The sequence below is a fragment of the Callorhinchus milii genome, unplaced genomic scaffold (genome assembly GCF_018977255.1).
Source record: "Callorhinchus milii isolate IMCB2004 unplaced genomic scaffold, IMCB_Cmil_1.0 Scaffold2, whole genome shotgun sequence".
Classification (NCBI taxonomy): Eukaryota; Metazoa; Chordata; class Chondrichthyes; order Chimaeriformes; family Callorhinchidae; genus Callorhinchus; species Callorhinchus milii.
Window position 1 is genome coordinate 35,732,307 of NW_024704743.1, and position 25,303 is coordinate 35,757,609.

The 25,303-nt window shown below is 45.0% G+C and overlaps 1 protein-coding gene across 8 annotated transcripts in view; it reads left to right on the forward strand.

The window, feature by feature from the left end:
- The window catches only part of rreb1a (ras responsive element binding protein 1a), a 136,489-nt gene that overhangs the window by 47,753 nt on the left and 63,433 nt on the right, over window positions 1-25,303 (forward strand). For 5 of the 8 annotated variants that reach the window (XM_042332105.1, XM_042332103.1, XM_042332108.1 and 2 more), the window contains exons 2-3: window positions 14,637-14,771; window positions 17,794-18,002. In XM_042332105.1, coding sequence (XP_042188039.1) covers window positions 14,637-14,771; window positions 17,794-18,002 — 344 coding nt within the window. The remainder of the gene's footprint in view (window positions 1-14,636; window positions 14,772-17,793; window positions 18,003-25,303) is intronic. The other 3 variants (XM_042332107.1, XM_042332106.1, XM_042332104.1) reach the window with 2 other exon arrangements.

Genomic DNA, 25,303 nt, shown 5'->3' on the forward strand with positions numbered 1-25,303 from the left:
TCCCACAGTCTCTTCACCTCTCTCCCTCCCTTACCTCCTTCAAGGCCCGTCTCAAGACGCTCCTCTTCGACTGCGCCTTCGGTCACCCTTCTTCACCTACCCTCCCTGCCCTACATCCCTCTTGATCTCAACCCCCAGCTCGGGTCCAGCGAGCTGACTGTCCAGCGCTTTGGGACATCCTCCCGAGGTGAAAGGCGCTGCACAAATATAATTTGTTTTGCTGTTATTATCAACCAACTTTCTAAGCACTCTGCCGTCATTTTTGTGTGACTCTTGAATTCCCGTTAAGAAATGCAGAAATCCATAATGTGGACTAATTGGAAACAGTTGAACTCTCCTACTTTCTAGCGCAGTCAGTTTGAGTTGTGCCACGCACGTCTGATTACTGGAAGGAGTCCCCACTCGGATTTCTTAATCAAAGAAACCCTGTGAAGAAGGAGTGCAGAGTTTAACACTGCGTATGTGCGTTCTTATGAAGCTCTCCAAGGGGTTACCCTGCATGAAGGGTGCTAAATAAATACAAGTTGTTATGTGTGTGTGTATGTGCGCTCACACAAGCCTACTTGATATCTTGCAGATCCTGATGACGGGTTATCGTTGAGTGTGAGGAACTATTTTAACAGCCACATCATTATAATTCTGCAACTTTACCAAATTGTACCACTAACAGATTATTTCAGTTCAACCATTTTCTTCCCAGGAGTGGGAACTAACTAAAGTGAATGCTGACGAGTTCAAAATAACTAAAGAGACAAATTTAGAGCTTCCTGCTTCGTGTGTTTCTGCTTCTGTTGGTGTTTTTGTTTCGGTGCGTGTGTGTGTGTGTTTGTGCGGGTATCTGTATCTTGGTGAATGCATGTCTATGTTTCTGTGTGGGTTTTTGCATCTGTATATATATATATATATATACACATATATATGTGTGTGCGAGAGAGAGAGAGAACCTGAGAGATGTGAGCGTTGTGACTGTGAGGTTGGGTTCTGGTTTAGGGCCTCGCTGTGCTGCTGAGATGGCAGAGGCAGTAGCTGCTGATGGCAGACAACAGATGCAGGCTTGCTCCACACACCCAGTGCTGGAGGAGCCTTTGGCAGTTCCCACAGTTTTAACTGTCTCCATTCTGAAGGAGCGATTTTTAAAAAAAAATAAAAGGTGACTGCTGCAGGGCTTAGGAAGGTCATCAGCAGGCCAGCCGGGAAAGCTGCTTTATCCAGAGCCCTGCCTGCCTTTTTTTTTTACCCCCTCACGTACACTTTGCACTGAGTGTCCTGCTAATCACTAACCTATCAAAACAGAAACGATTATGCATGAAGACTGCAATCCCATCTTAATCATATGAGCTACCAACTGCCCGGGGAGGGGAGGGAGGGTGCTTGGCTTAAATACTCCTTTCACAAAAGGTGGAACAATGCAATATTGCATGCGTCTCCTTCCTAACGTTTCTTTAAACGCTGTCTCGCATTGATAAAATCAGTTCCATTTTATCTCTTATCCTCTCCCCCTCCCCAAAGAAATGCGAACACATAGATAGGATCATAATGGTAATTATATTGATGGTAACCGATTCAGATATTTGAGAACAATTGATCTCCCAGTGTGGGTAGCTATCTTATCAGAAGTTGTCCTCGTCTCAGCAATCACATGGACCTGCTTCACGTCTCCCACCCCTCCATCGCTGGGCAAGCTCCGAGCCATGTGGCCCCCCCCACTTCTCTCCGTCCCGGAGTCCCTGCATCTCATCAACTCCCTTTCCACTTTCAGACTCATCTCTTCGACTGAATTGTCAGCCACATTCCCCCTTCCCCGCCTTCTTCCTTTCTTTCAGCCCCCCTCCCCGATTCAGGCTCCAGACAGTTGTGTGAAGCGCTTTGAATTGAGAAGTCCTCACGACGTGACAGACTAAATAAATGTAAATTGTAATTGTGAGAACCATCATTTCTACAGGAGCCATTAAGCAAGAAAAAAACTTTTCTCTCTGGGTGTAAATGTGCTCAGGGTAGCAACAGCAGGGAGGCCAAGGCCAGCCAGCCAGCCAGCGGTACGGGACCTGTTAAAACAAGCAGAGCTCATGCAGACTAGCAGTTTGGGAAATGCTGACTCAAACTGTGAGCGAGCGATGTTTCCATCACTGTCCTGTACTAAATGCAGTGCTCTCCTCGTTCCAATTACAGGGTGGGGTCACGTTGGCAGGAGCCTACTTCATCTTTGCATAGTGGAGTCAGAGTGCTGCTGCAGGTTTGCCACACTCGTCTGTTTCCCTTTTAAAAACCTCACTTGCTTGCTATTGCGCAAATTGGTTGCCGTGTTCGCCCCCAAAACACAAAGTCACTCCACTTGACAGTAAATCCTGTGAAGCGCTTTGGGACATCATCCCGACTTGAAAAATGCTATATGAAATGTAAGGATTATTATTGCTGCGTCTTTTCTGCTGCTTTTATTTCCCACCTTGAAGTTTGTAATCAGCTATGTGAATGAGAAAAGAAATTATGAAACAAAGTCACAGAAACTTTGTAACTTTTTAAAAATAAAAGTTTATTTTTTAGTCGGCTAGTTACCTGGAGCTTGTGCTTTACAGTTACGATAATGATCCTTTCCCCACTCACATTCTCTGTCTTACTAACTTTCTCCCTCTCCCTTCCCCCTTCCCCCGCTTGTAAAATCATAGAATCTTACAGCACAGAAGGATGCTATTCGGCCCATCGTGCCTGTGTGGCTCTTTGAAAGAGCTACCAACTAGTCCCACTACCCCGCTCTAATCTAATAGCCTGCAGATTTTTCCTTTTCAAGTACTTATCCAATTTGCTTTGAAAGCTACTATTGAATGTGCTTCCACCGCCCCTTTCAGGCAATGCATTCCAAATCGTAACATCTTATGTTGCACGGTTTCTTTCCCACCCTCTCTTGAAAGTGCAGAGACAGGGTAGGTTACGCAGGTACCAGCTGGCTTCCAGTACCTCACCGGGTGGCCATGTTTAATGCTGAATTTAGACAACCAAGAGGGGTTGCTAAGGAAGGATCACTCTGTCTAGCATTGATTGCTTAAAATATTGTTCTTTTGGATGGGCAAATCCTACTGTAAGGAGATTGCTATATTTAGTGATGGCGTATGATAGGTTCCGGTCACTTGTCAGCAGATCCTTTGAACATTTTAGGGTTCAGAGCCGAGCCCTGTCCTCACCGAGCATCCAAGTGCATTCTTCAGCAACAGCTGCTGGTAGTGACTGAGAGCAAGAACCCTTGTACTGAGGCCAATTTATAACCCCCACCACCCAGACTGAAAACAGCTGGCTCAACTCTGTACAAAGGACGGATTGCGCCTTATGGCTAGTTTCAGACGAGGCAACAGCTCAACCAAACTGACCCATCCAGCAGCTCGGCCTTTAAGTTTAAAGCTAGAAATTTGAGGCTGTATATGTAGGCGTGGAGGAACAGACAGATCTTTGTTTCAGCATGATATTTGTGGCAGTATATTGAGACTGTAGAACACTGGGCATACTCAAGCAGTGACTTCCCAGAGGTGCAGGGCATGGCAGCGAATTACTCCCTGTGTGTTTTGCACTGAAGATTCCTTAGATTAATGATTGAATCGAGGAAAATTATGGCTATTCTGATACCTGATGACAGCAGCCAGCTCTTCCCTTAGTGATGACTACCTGGTTACTTCCTCACCCCGCCAGCAGTAAAATGCTTCTCATACCCCATCAGTATCGTGCCCTTCAGACATGAGCTGAGCATCTGGATAAAACATTGTTTAAAGCACTGAAGTGGTGTAGATTGATGTCTGTTGACTGGCTTATAGAGTAACTATGGTGTAGTTATCCCTTAATCCCTCTCTCTGCTCAGTGGGCTCCGGCCTGCTCCATGTCCCTAGCCCGGCCCACCCAACATCGGCAATCAGGCCTTCAGCCTCTCTGCCCCCATCCTTTGGAACTCCATCCCACAGTCTCTTCACCTCTCTCCCTCCCTTACCTCCTTCAAGGCCCGTCTCAAGACGCTCCTCTTCGACTGCGCCTTCGGTCACCCTTCTTCACCTACCCTCCCTGCCCTACATCCCTCTTGATCTCAACCCCCAGCTCGGGTCCAGCGAGCTGACTGTCCAGCGCTTTGGGACATCCTCCCGAGGTGAAAGGCGCTGCACAAATATAATTTGTTTTGCTGTTATTATCAACCAACTTTCTAAGCACTCTGCCGTCATTTTTGTGTGACTCTTGAATTCCCGTTAAGAAATGCAGAAATCCATAATGTGGACTAATTGGAAACAGTTGAACTCTCCTACTTTCTAGCGCAGTCAGTTTGAGTTGTGCCACGCACGTCTGATTACTGGAAGGAGTCCCCACTCGGATTTCTTAATCAAAGAAACCCTGTGAAGAAGGAGTGCAGAGTTTAACACTGCGTATGTGCGTTCTTATAAAGCTCTCCAAGGGGTTACCCTGCATGAAGGGTGCTAAATAAATACAAGTTGTTGTGTGTGTGTGTATGTGCGCTCACACAAGCCTACTTGATATCTTGCAGATCCTGATGACGGGTTATCGTTGAGTGTGAGGAACTATTTTAACAGCCACATCATTATAATTCTGCAACTTTACCAAATTGTACCACTAACAGATTATTTCAGTTCAACCATTTTCTTCCCAGGAGTGGGAACTAACTAAAGTGAATGCTGACGAGTTCAAAATAACTAAAGAGACAAATTTAGAGCTTCCTGCTTCGTGTGTTTCTGCTTCTGTTGGTGTTTTTGTTTCGGTGCGTGTGTGTGTGTGTGTTTGTGCGGGTATCTGTATCTTGGTGAATGCATGTCTATGTTTCTGTGTGGGTTTTTGCATCTGTATATATATATATATATATACACATATATATGTGTGTGCGAGAGAGAGAGAGAACCTGAGAGATGTGAGCGTTGTGACTGTGAGGTTGGGTTCTGGTTTAGGGCCTCGCTGTGCTGCTGAGATGGCAGAGGCAGTAGCTGCTGATGGCAGACAACAGATGCAGGCTTGCTCCACACACCCAGTGCTGGAGGAGCCTTTGGCAGTTCCCACAGTTTTAACTGTCTCCATTCTGAAGGAGCGATTTTTAAAAAAAAAATAAAAGGTGACTGCTGCAGGGCTTAGGAAGGTCATCAGCAGGCCAGCCGGGAAAGCTGCTTTATCCAGAGCCCTGCCTGCCTTTTTTTTTTACCCCCTCACGTACACTTTGCACTGAGTGTCCTGCTAATCACTAACCTATCAAAACAGAAACGACCACCCCCAGCTCGAGTGCCCAGCCAGTAGTGTTAACACTTTGGGACGTCTTCCCAACATGAAAGGCGCTGTTAAATGTAATTTGTTGTTGTAAATGTAACTTTGTATTGTAACATGAAAATGTTGACCAGCTCCACAACCTCCATGTTGCTATTCCATGATATAACATCCTTGTGAAATTGCTGTAAGATTTTTGTACTCTTTTAACTTGAAGTCTTTTTAAAAGAAATACGTATACCAGCGCCATTGGGAAGGTTTTGGGTTCAAGCCCCATGTCAGGACTTTGAACTCAAATTGTCTACGCTGACACCCCCAACACTGGGGGTTCTATTGGCTTCTTGTGGCTGTACAAACTACTAAACATAATAACAATCCTTAACTTTGATAATGCGCCTTTCACATAGAGTGGATGTCTCAAAGAGCTTCACGGGATATAGCTTTTAGTGTAGTGACTATATTTTGTAGGCGAATGTGGCAGCCAATTTGCGCACAGCAGTGTCTCACAAACAGCCATGAAAGGAATGACTGATTCCATGATTGATGCTTTAGGACGGGCAGTTATAATAGTACCACTGCACACATCGTGCTGAGACTGGCTGTTTTCTCTCCCCTCTCTCCATCCCCTGCTCTAGAACTGTGCCTTCATGTTGGAATTTGTGTGTTGCATAACTGGATGTTGGTAACTGAAGGTTGTGTTGTGTTCATGAATAAAAACAACTTGGCAAAAATAACACAACTTTTAATGTTCAGCATGTGATCAATCCCGAGTGAATAGTTCTATCCATGCTGTACCAAGTTTCCCCCCCGATCATCGCCATCACTGCGGAAGTGTCAGCAGCTAGTCACGTGTGTCCGACAGGCACTTTCTTGCACTATTCTGTGGTGTGCATCATGATTAGGAGGTGGGGTTCAGAGGGATGGTTGGCTCCTTTACCTGTATTCCTGCTCTTAAGTTTAAGTGTCTAATCTTCACACCTGTAGAATGGTGGAGTAATTGTGTCACTGTGCCCTACCTCCATGATGTGATTGCAGGATTCCTTAGTGCCCAGAGCATAATAAACCTTGCACAGGTTTAATCTGTCTCATTTGAGCTCCAGGTTTGACTACAAATACTATTGTTTCTCTTATCCAGGAAGCATTGTAGTACAAAGTGAGTGAAGGGTTCAATGGTTTAATCTCAGGGGTTGGACAGCCCTCCAATAAATAGCTAAACTTTGCACTCGGTTTTATGAGGTAACCTGCCGAACCCATTCATTGAATTGCAGCCTTGTTACTAATGCCTACTGTTCAGCATCTAACTTTTGGTGTCAACGATAACCTGGTTGTATTCCTTAAATGGTAAGAAAAAAGTTTTCTTTTTTTTAAAAAAGAAAACTCACGAATGCTGTAAATCTGAAGTTAATGGCTTCTGCTGAATGGTGAAGGTGAAACATTAAACCTATCTAAAACGGCGTGTGGAAAAATATGGTCATCCTGATCCATTGATCCTCCTGGAAATATAAATCATTTGTAACCGTCTCGCTCTCAGAGCCGTCAGTTCAGTGTTGTGGAAGCGGTCGGTGCTTTATCAAGGCGAGTCATCTGGCTTCAGTGTCACACTAGTAACGCAGTTAGCAAGGGCTGGAGACTGTACACCTGCTCGGCTATATACTGCTCCCATGTGTGTGCCACAGTGGTTCCCTCTCATTAAATAATTTCAGGGCACAGAAATTCCCACAGTTGCTCTGTGCAAGTTCTGCCTTTCTACCTGCCTACCCAGTGCCACTCACTTTGTCTGCATCTCTCCGGCTTTCCTCCCTCGCTTCTGAGGAAGTATAAAAGCCTGTGGGAATTTTTGGAAATCTTATGTTGTAAAGCAGAAAAAGTACTGGAAAATGCACAGCAGGTCTCTCAGTCATTGAACGAGATCAAGGTGTAGGGTTCCAGATGGGGCCACTCACCAGAACTTAATGGTTTAGTGAAGAGTCACACCCGAATCATTAACATTGTGATGCTGGTTGACCTACAGTGTTTTTCTCTTGCATTCATTTCCGTTCCTGTCCTGGGAAAAACAGTAATTCTGATTACTTTCAAACCTTTTCTGGGACCCCCACTCCGAGTGCACATCATCAGATATGTTTGTGCGACTGCACTTCCTTCTATCTTTCCCTCTATCTCAACGCTTTCCTGCCCCAACCCTCCCCCTGCACCCAACCCACCCCCGAGAAGTGGTCTCACGGGGCTTCCACTTTGCACTGATTGCAGTTCAAGCTCAGCTTTATTCTAATAACAAGGGACCAGAATGCTAAAGCCACTACTTTTTAAGTTTTTGATGCTGGGATAGAGACCCTATGCCATTGGTTTATTACCTATATCAGACTTGATGCCTCCATTGGGAGGTGACCGATCAGAGCTCTGAATGTGTGCTGAGCCGTACAGGGCAAGCGACACTCACGTTCAGACTACCTGTGACCTGTGCAGACCTCTTGTACCACTAAACATGCCATTGGTGCCAATCACACCACTATGGTGTAGTTATCCCTTAATCCCTCTCTCTGCTCAGTGGGCTCCGGCCTGCTCCATGTCCCTAGCCCGGCCCACCCAACATCGGCAATCAGGCCTTCAGCCTCTCTGCCCCCATCCTTTGGAACTCCATCCCACAGTCTCTTCACCTCTCTCCCTCCCTTACCTCCTTCAAGGCCCGTCTCAAGACGCTCCTCTTCGACTGCGCCTTCGGTCACCCTTCTTCACCTACCCTCCCTGCCCTACATCCCTCTTGATCTCAACCCCCAGCTCGGGTCCAGCGAGCTGACTGTCCAGCGCTTTGGGACATCCTCCCGAGGTGAAAGGCGCTGCACAAATATAATTTGTTTTGCTGTTATTATCAACCAACTTTCTAAGCACTCTGCCGTCATTTTTGTGTGACTCTTGAATTCCCGTTAAGAAATGCAGAAATCCATAATGTGGACTAATTGGAAACAGTTGAACTCTCCTACTTTCTAGCGCAGTCAGTTTGAGTTGTGCCACGCACGTCTGATTACTGGAAGGAGTCCCCACTCGGATTTCTTAATCAAAGAAACCCTGTGAAGAAGGAGTGCAGAGTTTAACACTGCGTATGTGCGTTCTTATAAAGCTCTCCAAGGGGTTACCCTGCATGAAGGGTGCTAAATAAATACAAGTTGTTGTGTGTGTGTGTATGTGCGCTCACACAAGCCTACTTGATATCTTGCAGATCCTGATGACGGGTTATCGTTGAGTGTGAGGAACTATTTTAACAGCCACATCATTATAATTCTGCAACTTTACCAAATTGTACCACTAACAGATTATTTCAGTTCAACCATTTTCTTCCCAGGAGTGGGAACTAACTAAAGTGAATGCTGACGAGTTCAAAATAACTAAAGAGACAAATTTAGAGCTTCCTGCTTCGTGTGTTTCTGCTTCTGTTGGTGTTTTTGTTTCGGTGCGTGTGTGTGTGTGTGTTTGTGCGGGTATCTGTATCTTGGTGAATGCATGTCTATGTTTCTGTGTGGGTTTTTGCATCTGTATATATATATATATATATACACATATATATGTGTGTGCGAGAGAGAGAGAGAACCTGAGAGATGTGAGCGTTGTGACTGAGGTTGGGTTCTGGTTTAGGGCCTCGCTGTGCTGCTGAGATGGCAGAGGCAGTAGCTGCTGATGGCAGACAACAGATGCAGGCTTGCTCCACACACCCAGTGCTGGAGGAGCCTTTGGCAGTTCCCACAGTTTTAACTGTCTCCATTCTGAAGGAGCGATTTTTAAAAAAAAAATAAAAGGTGACTGCTGCAGGGCTTAGGAAGGTCATCAGCAGGCCAGCCGGGAAAGCTGCTTTATCCAGAGCCCTGCCTGCCTTTTTTTTTTACCCCCTCACGTACACTTTGCACTGAGTGTCCTGCTAATCACTAACCTATCAAAACAGAAACGATTATGCATGAAGACTGCAATCCCATCTTAATCATATGAGCTACCAACTGCCCGGGGAGGGGAGGGAGGGTGCTTGGCTTAAATACTCCTTTCACAAAAGGTGGAACAATGCAATATTGCATGCGTCTCCTTCCTAACGTTTCTTTAAACGCTGTCTCGCATTGATAAAATCAGTTCCATTTTATCTCTTATCCTCTCCCCCTCCCCAAAGAAATGCGAACACATAGATAGGATCATAATGGTAATTATATTGATGGTAACCGATTCAGATATTTGAGAACAATTGATCTCCCAGTGTGGGTAGCTATCTTATCAGAAGTTGTCCTCGTCTCAGCAATCACATGGACCTGCTTCACGTCTCCCACCCCTCCATCGCTGGGCAAGCTCCGAGCCATGTGGCCCCCCCCACTTCTCTCCGTCCCGGAGTCCCTGCATCTCATCAACTCCCTTTCCACTTTCAGACTCATCTCTTCGACTGAATTGTCAGCCACATTCCCCCTTCCCCGCCTTCTTCCTTTCTTTCAGCCCCCCCTCCCCCGATTCAGGCTCCAGACAGTTGTGTGAAGCGCTTTGAATTGAGAAGTCCTCACGACGTGACAGACTAAATAAATGTAAATTGTAATTGTGAGAACCATCATTTCTACAGGAGCCATTAAGCAAGAAAAAAACTTTTCTCTCTGGGTGTAAATGTGCTCAGGGTAGCAACAGCAGGGAGGCCAAGGCCAGCCAGCCAGCCAGCGGTACGGGACCTGTTAAAACAAGCAGAGCTCATGCAGACTAGCAGTTTGGGAAATGCTGACTCAAACTGTGAGCGAGCGATGTTTCCATCACTGTCCTGTACTAAATGCAGTGCTCTCCTCGTTCCAATTACAGGGTGGGGTCACGTTGGCAGGAGCCTACTTCATCTTTGCATAGTGGAGTCAGAGTGCTGCTGCAGGTTTGCCACACTCGTCTGTTTCCCTTTTAAAAACCTCACTTGCTTGCTATTGCGCAAATTGGTTGCCGTGTTCGCCCCCAAAACACAAAGTCACTCCACTTGACAGTAAATCCTGTGAAGCGCTTTGGGACATCATCCCGACTTGAAAAATGCTATATGAAATGTAAGGATTATTATTACTGCGTCTTTTCTGCTGCTTTTATTTCCCACCTTGAAGTTTGTAATCAGCTATGTGAATGAGAAAAGAAATTATGAAACAAAGTCACAGAAACTTTGTAACTTTTTAAAAATAAAAGTTTATTTTTTAGTCGGCTAGTTACCTGGAGCTTGTGCTTTACAGTTACGATAATGATCCTTTCCCCACTCACATTCTCTGTCTTACTAACTTTCTCCCTCTCCCTTCCCCCTTCCCCCGCTTGTAAAATCATAGAATCTTACAGCACAGAAGGATGCTATTCGGCCCATCGTGCCTGTGTGGCTCTTTGAAAGAGCTACCAACTAGTCCCACTACCCCGCTCTAATCTAATAGCCTGCAGATTTTTCCTTTTCAAGTACTTATCCAATTTGCTTTTGAAAGCTACTATTGAATGTGCTTCCACCGCCCTTTCAGGCAATGCATTCCAAATCGTAACATCTTATGTTGCACGGTTTCTTTCCCACCCTCTCTTGAAAGTGCAGAGACAGGGTAGGTTACGCAGGTACCAGCTGGCTTCCAGTACCTCACCTGGGTGGCCATGTTTAATGCATGAATTTAGACAACCAAGGAGGGGTTGCTAAGGGAAGGATCACTCTGTCTAGCATTGATTGCTTAAAATATTGTTCTTTTGGATGGCAAATCCTACTGTAAGGAGATTGCTATATTTAGTGATTGGCGTATGATAGGTTCCGGTCACTTGTCAGCAGATCCTTTGAACATTTTAGGGTTCAGAGCCGAGCCCTGTCCTCACCGAGCATCCAAGTGCATTCTTCAGCAACAGCTGCTGGTAGTGACTGAGAGCAAGAACCCTTGTACTGAGGCCAATTTATAACCCCCACCACCCAGACTGAAAACAGCTGGCTCAACTCTGTACAAAGGACGGATTGCGCCTTTATGGGCTAGTTTCAGACGAGGCAACAGCTCAACCAAACTGACCCATCCAGGCAGCTCGGCTTTAAGTTTAAAGCTAGAAATTTGAGGCTGTATATGTAGGCGTGGAGGAACAGACAGATCTTTGTTTCAGCATGATATTTGTGGCAGTATATTGAGACTGTAGAACACTGGGCATACTCAAGCAGTGACTTCCCAGAGGTGCAGGGCAGTGGCAGCGAATTACTCCCTGTGTGTTTTGCACTGAAGATTCCTTAGATTAATGATTGAATCGAGGAAAATTATGGCTAGTTCTGATACCTGATGACAGCAGCCAGCTCTTCCCTTAGTGATGACTACCCTGGTTACTTCCTCACCCCGCCCAGCAGTAAAATGCTTCTCATACCCCATCAGTATCGTGCCCTTCAGACATGAGCTGAGCATCTGGATAAAACATTGTTTAAAGCACTGAAGTGGTGTAGATTGATGTCTGTTGACTGGCTTATAGAGTACCACACCGCACGCATTACCCAGTCTGAAAGCAAAGAGGATGATGCGACAGGAGATCAGGGAAGTGTAATGGACATAGTCCCCAGGGGGTCAGCGTGTAAACTTTTGTTACCCACATTGTGTAGATGAAAGGACTCTGGTGTGTCTCATTCTCTGCCTGGCTCATTGTCTCTCGGATAAGAAAAGGCCTTTACCTTTACAACTTTATAATCCAGCTAGTTACTCAAGCGACCCAAAGGGATGAAAAGCATGTCTGATTGCCGCAGACTGGATTAGGGATCCTTCCTTTGGACTGTTTTTGAAGCCAGTGCTGCTGTGTATCTGCACATTACTGGGCATTAGTTTCACAGGAGCTTTTGCTATTTGTGCCTTGGCAAAGTGGCCATTATTCACGTGGGAGCTTTGAGGCTGAGTGTTGACAGGATATTCAACCATGAGGTACGTCTCTGCCTAGCTCGATCCTGTCCTCGCCTGAAGGCCAGATATGTGGACATTCCAACAGGAGATAGCGGTCAGGGAGTGGGAACTCTGGCAGAATATCTTGTCCTGAGGAGTTTGACGCAAGCCATGCTCCTGAAACAACAGAGGATACTTTCTTCCCCAGTAGGGAGACCAATGCAGGATCTTGCTCCCTCCTGGCCCCAGGCCATTGAGGCCAAGTGTAGAACAACAACAACTCACATTTATATAGCACCTCTCACATCGGGAGAATGTCTCAACATGCTTCATGAGGGTCCACGTACTGCTTTCTTGCTCAGGAATGGCTATTTCCACACAGACCAGAGATTAAAGCCAGCTCATTCTGGTCTGGAGGCCCAATACTGCACCACCCCCTGTGCATTCCCCCACTGAGCCACTGCGAAGTGACATACATTTACTTGATGACTGAAAGTACTTCAGTCACCAGCTCACAGGAGGAGGCAGCTGCAGACAATTTCTTCCCTCCGTTCAAATGTCTCTTGTTCCCGAATCTCCAGCTGTTCAAATGAGGCCGAGCCCTGTAAAACAGTGCATGGTTTGTTTCATCCAGTGTCAATTATAAGCTTTTTCAAAAAATTACCACAGCTCAGGTTGCGCATGTGTGTTTGTGCATGTTTGGGTGCGCTCGCATGCGCGTGCGTACTACATGCTTGTGAGTATGTGTTGCGTTTCAAACATCCCAGCAGCATTTATAGACTGGGATGGAGAGGAGGAAATCGGGCATCACTATCCGAATGGTGCCCAGTGTATAGTAACTGTGTGAGGGGAAGGGAAGCAAACTGGATTCTGCAAGACAGACTTTTGTTTTTTCTGTGTATAAATATGAGCAACATTTTCTGTCCTAATTGGTGCAGTAGTCCTAACAGGCTGGATCAATACAGAGGTTAAGAAGGTCCTCTGTTCAGAGACTGAGTACATTGTTTTCTTGCTATTTAAAAAAAATGGATTATGCTATTCAATTCTAATTGCTGTATGAAGAATGTTTGCTCCGTATGTAATCCAGCCAGTTAGATTGTGTTCTCGGACATACTACGTCACATTGTGCCTTGGTTTAGTCCATTCACTAAGTGATCCAGTGCACTGGTGCTTCAGCCAGAGCGCTGTACTTTGGACACCAACAACAAATTACATTCACATGTCGAGAGAACGTTGGATAGTCATGGATTTGGACCCGAGTAGGGGATTGGGATCAGGAAGGGTGGAGGACAGAGAGGGTGAGGGTAGGAGGGTGACCAAAGCGCAGTCAAAGTGGAGGGTTCTTGAGATGGACCTTGAAGGAGGCAAGGGAGAGAGCGAGACGAAGAGACTGTGTGAGGTACAAAAGGGTGGGGGCAGAGAGGCTAAAGGCACGACTGCCGATGATGGGGCAGGCCAGGCGGGGGATGTGGAACAGGCTGGAGTGAGGGGACTGATCTATATGGAGTGAGCAGGTCACAGAGATAGGGTGGAGCAAGGCTGTGGAGGGCTTTGCATGTGAATCCCTGCATGATAAGCTCACAGCTTCAGCCGTGCTGTTGATCTCTTGTCCGTGGATCATGTGCATTATGTGGGGAGATCTCAGGAGAAAACTGGGAAAAAATAAAATGTCACTTGTGTTATTCCCTTCACATCTGCTCTTCTCCAGAAAGCTATTTTGTGTTCCACAGATGCCAGAAGATCTTTTATTCCCATGTCCTCAATTTTTCCCCATACCCCTTAATACCCTTTACTTCCCAAGTATCTTGGTATCTCTAACAATGCTCTAAAGAAAATTGGGACATTCACTTCATGGCTGTTTGTGGAAATTAGCGGCCACATTCGCTAACGATATACATGGTCACTACACCTTACAGTTAATCCTATGAAACACTTTAAGACATTTTGATGACGTGATGAATTGTTACATCAAGGGTACGGATTATTATCTATCTCCCCTTTAAACATCCCACTGGATTCTGCCCGGATGACATTCTTGGACAAGTGCATTCCAGATACTCACAAACCTTGTGTGAAGTAATGCTAGAGGAGCAGGCGTGTGTTATATTGGCTGCTATGTAACCAACATAGAGGGTCGGCTGATTGGGAATGCGGTGCTTGAATTGCACAGGGCACGTAGGAACTGGCATAAAATGGAAAATGTTCACTGCTAACTTGGCAAATATGTTAGCACAGCAAGTTCTGATGAGGAATCAAGGGTTTGCTTCAAAACATTAACATTTTTGAACGAAATAATTTTGACACACTTGATCATCATCCTTTACACACTATTTTGACTGTTAATATGAATGGTCAGTGGCACAGTACACTGTAGGATCTAAATCTGGCTTTGCCTGTGTCATTGTACTTGTTGTTCGTTTTCATTCTTGTGTTGGCCAACAACTACACAGTCACTACACCCAACAGCAATTACCCATAAACATCTTTGGGAACTTTCAACCTTCTCGGCACTGTATCAGAAGCCAGGATTATTATATATAGGGTTATTTGTCTTTCTAGTGTTGGATTCTGCGTCTGAAGAAAAGGATCCAGGGACTGCATCTTGTGCTAATTTGGACACATTAGTTGATGCAAGTACAGACCAGGAAGAAGATGGTCCAGATTATCAGCCTGAAGCCCATGAGGAAAATGGAGGTAATCTGGCCTTGGTGTGGAATATGGTTACTGGCCCTGGACAGGTTGTATTAGAACAGGCTCTTGCACTTGGTGTGTAGGTCTGTTTTGACTTTGCTAGTCTGAGGGAGTGGATTACAAAGACAGCTTGTACTGTGGCCAACACATCCTTCATGTAAGGGATTGTGTTGTGTGTTGACTGTAGTAGGTGCGGAGTGGAGGCCTGGACATTCCTGGAATGCTAACAGACAGAACAGTCCTATAGGTGGTATAGGCTGCCCTCTTGGACTCCCATTTTCTCAGTTTAGGGATTGGTGTGTGTGGTAGATAACATTATTATCTGCCACTCTCATACATGCCTTCATTACAACCAGGCTTGACTATGCCAAATCTCTGATGGCCTTCCCAACGCTTCCCTCCATAAACTGCATATCACCCAGAACTCTGCAGCTTGTGTCCTCTCCCACACCAGGCTCCGTGACCCCATCACACCCACCCTCGCCTGGCTCCACTGGTTCTCCATCCCTCAGAGGATAGAGTTCAAAATTCTCATCCTCACCTTCAAGGCCCTCCACGGCCTTTCCTCCTCCTTCCTCTCCGACCTGCTAACCCCTTATCAACCTGTCCACTCCCTCCGATCTGCAGGCTCCGACCTGTTCCATGTCCCCTACGCGACCAGCCTCACCATCAGCGATCGGGCCTTCAGCCTCTCTGCCCCGATCCTCTGGAACTCAAACCCACATTCCCTTTGCCTCGCTCCCTCCCTTGCCTCCTTCAAGGCACGCCTCAAGACCCTCCTCTTCGACCGTGCCTTTGGCTATCCTCTCTGCCCTCCACCCTCCCTGATTCAAACCCCTGCTCAGATCTTAATCCCTGACTGTTCAGCGCCTTGGGACGTTCTCTCGATTTGAAAGGCGCTTTACAAATGTAATTTTGTATTGTATTTTGTATTAATAATCCTCGCGTTTGATATAGCAGCTATGATGTCCTTATGAATGTTGCTACAGCCTTCTGACCCATAGAAAAGAATGCTACCAACGACCTGTCTGTGAAATCTCTCATGGGCTCTCTATAATACTTCTAATGGCAGGTTTAGACAGTAGGCTAATGCACAATCTACCAGGAACGATTAGGAAATTCAGCAGTATAGAAAGAATAGTGAGGTTTACACAACTCTAGGTGGGCGGCTGGAATTAATTGAGCATTTGGGGATGGTGATCAAACAGGAATTCTCCCATTTGTGAAATGGGGTGTGAGCTTGTGGCTGTTGACTCACACTGACTGCAGGTTGTGCTCAGCCTGACAGGACAGGCTTCTTGCTACAAAGTCACTTGAGGTATTGTCAATACACCTGTACCCAACCCAGTGATACTGCTTGTTCTATTCCTCACCCCAAGTTCATCATTTAATGGGGTAACATTCCTGAAAAAACGTGCTCCTTTAGCAATTTTCTTTGGTGTGTACAACATGGTTGTGTGTGTCAGGAACTGTGGCTGGAATCTCTGATGGACTGTATGTGATATGTCTAATGCAGGTTTGGGTGACAAAAGTGTTCTTGGTGGCAGCTCTGCTATTGATGGTACTTTGAGCGAGCTCACTGGTTGCTTCCATGGAAGCTGGTGTCATTGTACCCAGTGTAAACTGACGTGTCTCTTGTGGGATTGTACAATGTATATTTTGTGGTATGAATAAAGTGCCACTCTGAGGGCATTGGTATTGACATGGATGATGATATTTTTAGCTTTTTGTGTGTTTTGGAGGTTCTCCATTGAAGAGCAGTTCAACCTTAGGTGACACTTTTGTGATGATATCAGTTAACATTGGAGAGGTTATTTATTGAGAATGACAAAGTATTTCCTTTTACCTTTTTAATTTGTTTTTAGTGGTTTTAAACATTCTTTTATTGAGTTGAACCGTGCCGTACGTTTATGTTGTCTCTTGGTAGTGATATTTTATGAGAGGGGATCAGTGTGATTTATAAAGGTGTGGTATGTTCCTATATTCCTTGTATAATGGCCTACTGTTATTACTGAGGCTGAAATGGTAGAATTATTTAAGAGGGAACTGTATAATCACTTGAGCTGTAAAAATGGTAAAGGATATGGGGAAAGTGGAATTAAGTTTTGGAAAAAACGATTTAGAAAAACTAGTGCCAATGACATGATGGGCCTGAAAGCCTTCTTATGTCCAGAAAATGATTTTGTTTCTATAACTGATTGCTGATCAGGGGTTAATGGTCAGCTTGCAGCAATGGTCATGAAGATTGAAACTTGGCATAAACACACGACTGACCTGATCCAAATGTTGCCAGCATGTGTATTGTGTATCCACACACGCACACACATTGATTAATTCATCTGTCCCCGTAAACACATTGGCTTGAAAAGCTCATGTTTGGTGAGGAAGGGGATAGCGGTTAGGGGTGTTCTCTCTTCCATCCAAGGGGTGGGATGGTTAGATACATCAGGACTATGTTTGGTTGAAGGTTCACCCACTGCCACTTTGCTCCCGTTCTGCAACTCCATTTCAGATTTCCTCTGTCTTGCCCTCCAAAATGCTAACCTAGGCGAAGGGCATTATATAAATGCAAGTTGTTGTTGTTGGCCCTAGACCTTTCTGCCTTCGAAAGCCGCCTTAATAAAAACTAGCTCTCTGAGCCATCTTTTTAATTTCTGTAGGAACAATGAACAACTTCCAAATTAAGGTTGAATCCCAAGGTGAATGCTTTTACAGGCTACGACTAGGTGAAATTTTTAGGCTTCAGGAGGGGGAAGCCTATCTGATTGTTTCCTCCTTAATCCAGTATCATTGAGCCATAGACCAGGGAGCCAAGCTGGGACAGCTCAGCAACTCATTGGATAAATTTGCTGACCCATCAGGGAGTTCAGTGAGTGCTGTGATTTTTACTGTGTATGTGTGTGTGTGTCTGTGTGAGTGTCACATCTGTCTGTGTGTTTTTATCGTGTCTGTGTGATTTTTAATTAAGTGTGTTCTCTTCCATAAGATGTGTGTCTGATCCCTCACCTGGGCATTTGTGTTCCAGCAGACAGAGAGACTGAAGTGATTACAGCCTCCAAGGGGAAGGCGGTGACTTTGCCAAATAGTCCTGAGAACGACGACCTGTCTTCTGTGAAGTCCATGATGTCGACAGTAATGAACGTGGGGAAGCTCAGCGGGGATGCGTCCAGCCCTCAGAATCACAAGAGCCCCTCCAAGTCTTCCACATCCACTCGCCCTGGGAAAAAGCAGCAGGTAGGAATCAACTAAAGGTCAGGCTGGACTCGGAGTGCAGAGTCCTGAAATTCCTCATGGTCTTTGCCTTAACGACAGGAAAGCTGCTTCCAATTTGAGACTGAATTTGGAGTTCAATTTCGCTTTTCGTCACTAAACCCTAGAATTCTGGAAACTTTTCCTATATCCCTCCAGCTTGCCCTTTCCTTCCCCATCTTCAGGTCATGCCTGAAGATGTTCCTCTTTGACTGTGCCTACGTCATCTCCCCCCACTTCCCTGGCTTGGGTCGTGGTCCGCCACTGTAAAGCACTCTGGGATGCTACCCTGTGTGTGAGGTGCTGTATAAATACAAATTGTTGTTGTTGAGTTCTCCAAAATGTTGCACAATCATAGATTTTAAGGCTAAGAACATGAGGCTTCAGTCTCTGGTGTATCTGGACACAGGACTTCTCCCCATGTGCCTGTATCTCGTTCTCGTACAGGTTCTTTTACTCATCACTTTACCATCAGCATCGCTCAGCTAATCCCTTGCCCTCCCTGAAACGCAAATCGATACAATCCAATTGAGGACATTTCAGGACTTTGTGTAAATGGGTTGGACAAACCAATCTTAACTAAAATGGCAGAGTGTGCTTGTCTTCAGTGAGCACCTGGTTGCTCAGAGCAAAAATGTCCCAGATTTGGATCCTAACTGTGTTTGTTAATCTTATCCTGGCAGCACAGAGCATGCTAGCATTTTCCTTGGTTAAAAAGGGGGATGTTCCGAGTTATTGTCTGGACACCTCTGTTGGAAAACCTGGATGTAGATGCCGAGTGAGGAGAGAGGCTGCCTGCACATACTCTCTGTGATGGTTCAATAGCCTATAACATTTGCTGTCGAGGCTCACTCATTACTAATGTGAGGTCTGTTGAAAAATGTCCGTCACAATTGAAATTGACCACTGTAAAAGGAAAGAGGCCCTTTCGAACCAAATTGACAAATAATATTATGTTTGATTTCACAAACCATTTAAAGGTTGTGACTAAACGGCCATACAAGTAATTCAATGTTTGTGGGGGTTGGGGGTGGGGGAGAACATTAAAGATTCCATGACACTATTCAAAAAGAGAGAAATTTTTTTGCACTATCCTGACCAACAGTTCTCTAGATAAAATTAGTCATTCACTTCATGACTTTTTGTGGGAAATTGCTGTGTGCAAATAGTCTGTTGGTTCGCTTACAGTTACTATACTTGGCAGCAATTTCCTATAATCGTTTTGACTTTATAGGAACTATATCAAATGCAAGGAANTTTTTTTATATTCTTATGTAGAATATACACAACTCCACTCAAGACAACAGAACTACAAAATAATCTGCTCCAGATGCTCTAGAAAGCATGACAGAGCCAGAAATGGGATGGGTCAAACAGGGACATTTTGGCAGACTTTTCAGCCCCACAGTGTAGAAGTACTGATTGTAATTTTACCTCTTTTCTTTCATCTCTTACCCTCCAAACTGAATAGTTAGCAATCGGTTGAATTTATGGTGGTTACAAGACTCATTTCTTTGGCAAAGGATCCTTATGGGTACGATTTTATTCCTTTGAGTTATGGCAGAAAGATGTTGTTGGAAATACATGTTCAGGTGAGGCAAATGAATGGGATAAATTCTCATCCCCTGCTCCCTCACACTGAGCTCTGCTTGTTGCATGGACACTGCCACCCTCTAGTACCTATTCGCTCTCTTAGGCCAGCACACATGTGCACACACACACACACACACACAGAAGTTTCCAGTAGTTTCAGGAACAGGAGCCTTGAACTGATATGTATTTGCTCCTTGTTCCTGCTCCGGAGACTCTTGAGGACAGATGATAAACACCTACCTGTGTGAGAGCAGTTCACTTAGCGCACAGTAGAGTTGCCTCTGGTCCTCCTTGGTCATCTGTTTCTAAAGCATATCAGAGTACATGTTCCCTCTGACTCAGTTGAGGGTTTCCTTAACCTCGCACCATGGGGGATGGGGGGGAAGATTGATGCAATACATTGTGCCACAATTTTACATCAATTCAATTATTAGTATTTAGAGTATTGAACGATTGTGCAAAACAGTACACCGAGGCTCAGTCAGACTATTTGTGAACGGAAAGCTCAAAGCTTTTTTACTTCTGACATATGTTTCAAACAGTTCTTTTGGGCCTTTTATATGTTTTTTACACAACTGGAGTGTAGAAAAGTGAACCCCCAGTAGCAGCTGTTGTTACGGGTAAAGCACTCACACTTTTCACTGCAGAGTTAAACGTACAGTACTCCTACTTGTTTGGTTGGCCTGCCCGATGCTATGTATGTGCTGTGTGTACAGGTATGGGAGTTAGCATTGCTCCTGGTTAATGATAAACTGCAGAGTCAATATTAATCAGGGCAGGTAGTGCTGTGCTTGAGCTCTGATCTTCAATCCAAGGTTAAACAGAGGGAAAAAAACACATTTGGTCAAATTGTTAAAGCAAAAGACTAAGTGTCTCGGAGTGCGGGCTGAACTGTAACCTTTACCCAGCACTCTCGTCTATTGAACAATACTGTAATTGGGTATTAAGGGGTATGGGGAAAAGGCAGTGGTCATGTGGTTCAAAGATAGGCAACAGGTGAATCCTATTAACTCTTTATTTGTAGTATTTTTGGGAGGAATCCAGTGTAAACTCTTTTCTGGTCCCACAGAGGCTATGTGATACTGTCAATCGCTCACAGCAGTGTCACACCGTGTGTCAGTCACTCACACTCTGCAGGCCATTGCTGGATTGTAAACTTGCATCACCTCTTGTGCACAGGGTCAGAGGTATTTTTAAATCAGCGGCAGAGGTTCTGAGCTCATGGCAGCCTTGCCATGGCAGAGCTCCAAGCCCTGCGTCCTGTGGCAGTGAAAGTCAACTGCTTCACGTGGGTTTAGCAGTGGCCCTTTGAACAACAGTGATGTAACTTCTTTTTTAATCAACGATCTCCATTTAGAGCTGAAGAAACCTGATGGTTACAAACACGAATGGCCTCCACAATTGCAATTCACGCTGACCAAAATCTCTCTTTTTGTTGTAGCAGAGAAGGCTAGAGTATTTTGGGGATGGGGGGAATGGGATGATATCTTTTGTGGCTAACATTTGAATCACTGTACCGTCTACCTTTAAAAAGTGCTCAGTACTAAAGAACAGATTGACACAAAAGATGATTGATAACTTCATCAACCCTTTGAACGCTGATTTGAAAATTAAATGGAAGTATACAAATGAGATTACCCAGTCAGTAAATTGCCCCAGGATAGTTGCTGTTTCTGCATTAATTATTTCCCTCATATTGTTAGTCTCAGTGGTTCCGCCTAGCCATTTGTCAGTCTGCCTCAGTTGGTAGAACTCTTACCGCTTGAGTCAGAGAGTTGTGGTTTCAAGCACCACATTGGGACTTGAAAGCCGCTTTATCAAATGGAAGAATTATTGTTGTTTTCCCATGTGGTTATCATATACTCATCAAAAAAAAGTATTTAGAAATATCAAATTGCACCAGAAGATGGTCAGGAAAAGTGTTTATAAACTTCTATGCAATGGTCACATAGTGCCCCACCCCTCACTGTCCAGACTGACATGTAAACCCCAAAGGTGTCAGTGGGCATTTGCACCTATGGGAATACACCGTAGCCAGAGGCAGTGCTTTCAGGAGCAGAGGACAGGAGAAGACTGGCAGTAAAAATGTTCTCTCCCCTTTTCAGTCTATTTATCATTGAAATCTCAAAATGGGGGTTGGGTAGGGCGGGGGAGAGGTCTGAATGGATGGACTTAACCAGTCGTAAACACAAGCATTTGTCCACTCACCAGCACTCAGTGTGTTGTACGTTAGCACACTGCACCAGCACTGTTAATATTGCATGGGGCAATGTGCACAGTGTTAGCAGCAATGCTAGTGTTCTTTGATGGTGATATGTTCGGAATAACATTTTTGTCCTCCCCCACTTCCACCCAACCTCTAATCAAAAGCACCTGTGATGAGAAGCAGGATACCACTGGAAGGAAATGACTGTTAAGTTTTACTGATTCCTCCACATGTTGCTGGAAGACGAAGGATTTATGTCCCAGTGTTCTCTGTCTGACAGTCTCTCCATCCATTTGGGAGCCTTTGCATGTCAGCTCAATAGCCTTGAGAACGCTTCACTCTGATTCTGCTGAACTTTACCGTTGTGACTTCCTCTTCTCCCCGTGCTGCTTCACTTCACATAACTGACCAAGAAACAGAAAACACAGCAAACAACCATGCACAATGAGGACTCCCTCCTTCTCCTCTTCCACGGTACATCTCAAAATGTACCTCTTTGATTTAAGGTTACCTTTACCCTCCTCATTCTACACCCCACACCACCAGCTCCAATGTCCGGAGAGAATTGTTGAGTGTTTTGTGACTTCCTCCTGATATGAGAGGTGATCTATATAAGTGTAAATTATATTGCATTAGCAGAGGTGGAGAAGGGAAAGGATTTGGGAAAGCTTTCACTGAAAGTTTTCATTCGGTGCGAAACCTCTGTCAACAAAGCTGTTCAAATACTAGGTTACACGTCTAGGGCATTTGACAATGAAGCAAAATAAGTTGTTTTTTAACCTTGTGTTAGATCACTGGTGGTTAGGATATTGTGTATGGTTTTGATTACTCTTTCTTCAAAATGACCATTGGAGTTGAGAAAGTGCTGTTGAGGAAAGCACTACAGGTAACTCGCCACCTTAAGACAAAGACCTGCGCTTTCTGCAGGGAAACTTCATATACATCATTCGGATTTGCATGAATTTGAGTCTGACTGATTGTTCCTGGTGGAAGGAGGCAGCTGTAGCAGTACTGCTTTTCTGAGGAACACTTTTTCAACTCTGGTGAAGCTCTGGACAGAGCAGAGTAAAAATGATGGTTCTGTGAGTTTGAGCTGCAGCTTATGAGGAAAGACTCACAGAGCTGAACTTCTTCTGATCAGAAGAAAGACTGAGAAAAGGGAACGTGCTCCAGTAGTTTAAAATCATTTTGGTATTAATTTGTGTGGATGTAAGCAGGCTATGAGAGGCAGAACTGGAAGACGTAGGCTAGAAACAGCATTAGATGTTAGAAAACATATCTTTCCCACACGGTGGCTGTGAGAATCAGATCAATTGTCTCTTTCTGAAAAACAGACTGGATTAGGATCAAGTTGAAAAAAGGATCTGCTATCGTAGGATCTATATATATATAAATACATTATAGAGAGAGATGTGGACTGAGATGAACAAATTCCTCATGACATAATGATTTCTATGCTTCTGGGCTGAGGAGATGTTGTCTGTGGGGCAGAAGGGTGGTTAGACTGGAGGATTATTACAGAGTTTTTTTCTTTGAGCTTCAGCGAGTCTATACACTAAGTTTTCCCCTCATAAATAGATAAAGCACCAGTAGGTAGAGTCAATTCAATGGTTTTACTTTGCTGTGGAAGAAGCGGGTTGTGTGTGTGGAGGACAGGGATGGCCTTTCTTATTCCGTGCTTGTATGTTCTTATACACGAGTGACCCCTGATCAGATAATGCTGATTTGCCCCAGTGAGGCAAAACGGGAAGAGGACGTAGTTAGAATGCAACTGTGGAGTCAGTTTAAAAAAAGAACCTATTGTGTTTCCCTAGATGGCTAAATAGATAAATGCCTCGTTCGTTGTGAAACTCGGGTACGTGGACCAGGACAGTCCCAGGTTTGTGCTGAGTTTAGTTGATCAGTGGGGCACTACGATTCCCCTGATCTACAATCAGTCTCTACACCCCTGAGGCAGGCAGAGAAAAGTCACCTAGAGTTCCCATTCTTGACCTATGTATATATGAACGCTGAGTTAGGACAGATTAGTGTTGGGTGTAATTTATCCCCCCTCCACCCCCATTGCATTGCTACTGTTACTGACTGTCTTGTGCAGGTTTTGCAGAGACAGAGTGGGACCCAGCCTGAGGTACCTGACTGTGGCAACGCCACGGGTCTGTTTCTCAGTACCAGTCACCATTGAAGGAGAAGAGGGAGGGGGAGCCTCTTCCCCTGGCCCCCTTCACCCAACCCTCATAGCCTACAGAATAACTTTGAAGTTGTATTAAATTCCTCCAGTGAACAGTTCTCTTGTTGTCCTTTCTCCTCTGTAGTCATAGCAGCCGCCCACCTTCTGTCACTTTCCCTACGAACCCTTCGTGCACCTGCACACGGAAGCGTCCGACTGCTGAGACGCTTCTGGCTTCTCTTAAAAAGCAGGACCCGCTGTAAGAGGTTCTGACTGCTATTGGATGAGGGGCTGATTGTATCAATTTACACGCTCTGTTGGCTTGGTTTTTGTCGCCAGCGCACCAATGCCACATTCCATGCAGATCAAAACAGCCTTTATTGCAGCGTCAGGCTTTCCTGGCACTTTCTAGAACACAGCATTTATTTACTTTCTTCCTTTCACAGCCAGAGTCGGGCGTCTTGTCAAGTAACAGGAACCAAGCTCTCAAAAGTGCAAGCTGGCCAAGCAGCCTGTGCTAGTCGAGTTTAGTTCTGCAGGGAGCAGAATTCTTCCTTAGAATTACACTGGCCCAGTGAGAATTTACACGTACTAGTATATTAAAGATGAGATTAAAACTCAGCATAGATTGCATTTTAAGTCAGGAGTTACCCACATTAGCATTCCATGGCTATATCAGAAATGACAGCCTCCGTCACGCTACATTGTAATATGAAAAAGGTGATAGCAATCATGCAGCATCGAGTGATGTGAAGGGATCGAAAACCCTCCAATATCGGTGTCTCAAGATAGAGAAAGGTGCCGAGTGACTTTTTTTTGTGATGCATGTGGAAGCTTGTCACCATGCTTAACAGAATCCAAACTGCTCATGACGTAAACTGAGTGTCCTGCAGGGAATGCCTTGTACATGACACACTCCCACCCTGATCTCCCCTAGCTTCCAAACCTCTTATTTCCAACTCCCAGCTTAGGTGCAAATCCTTAACTGTCTGGCACCTTGGGATGTCCTTCCGACATGAAAGGCGCTATATAAATGTAATTTGTTGTTGTTGGTGACATTGACTGTACAGACCCTGGCTCAGATGGGAGCTGAGGCGTTGTGCGGATGGTGTTTTGTGCAAGCATGTACAGGGTCTACATCATCAGGCCCCACTTTTTTTCAAGCTCTCTTTTCAACCCCAGCCTTCTCAAATAAAACATTTCAACCCCTCTGACTTTAAAACTTAAATAAAGTATTCTTTTTACTTAACCAATTAAGAAATATAAGCGCTGCTCTCCTCCCCCCACTCCCGCCACCACCCCGCCCAATAAACCTGCACT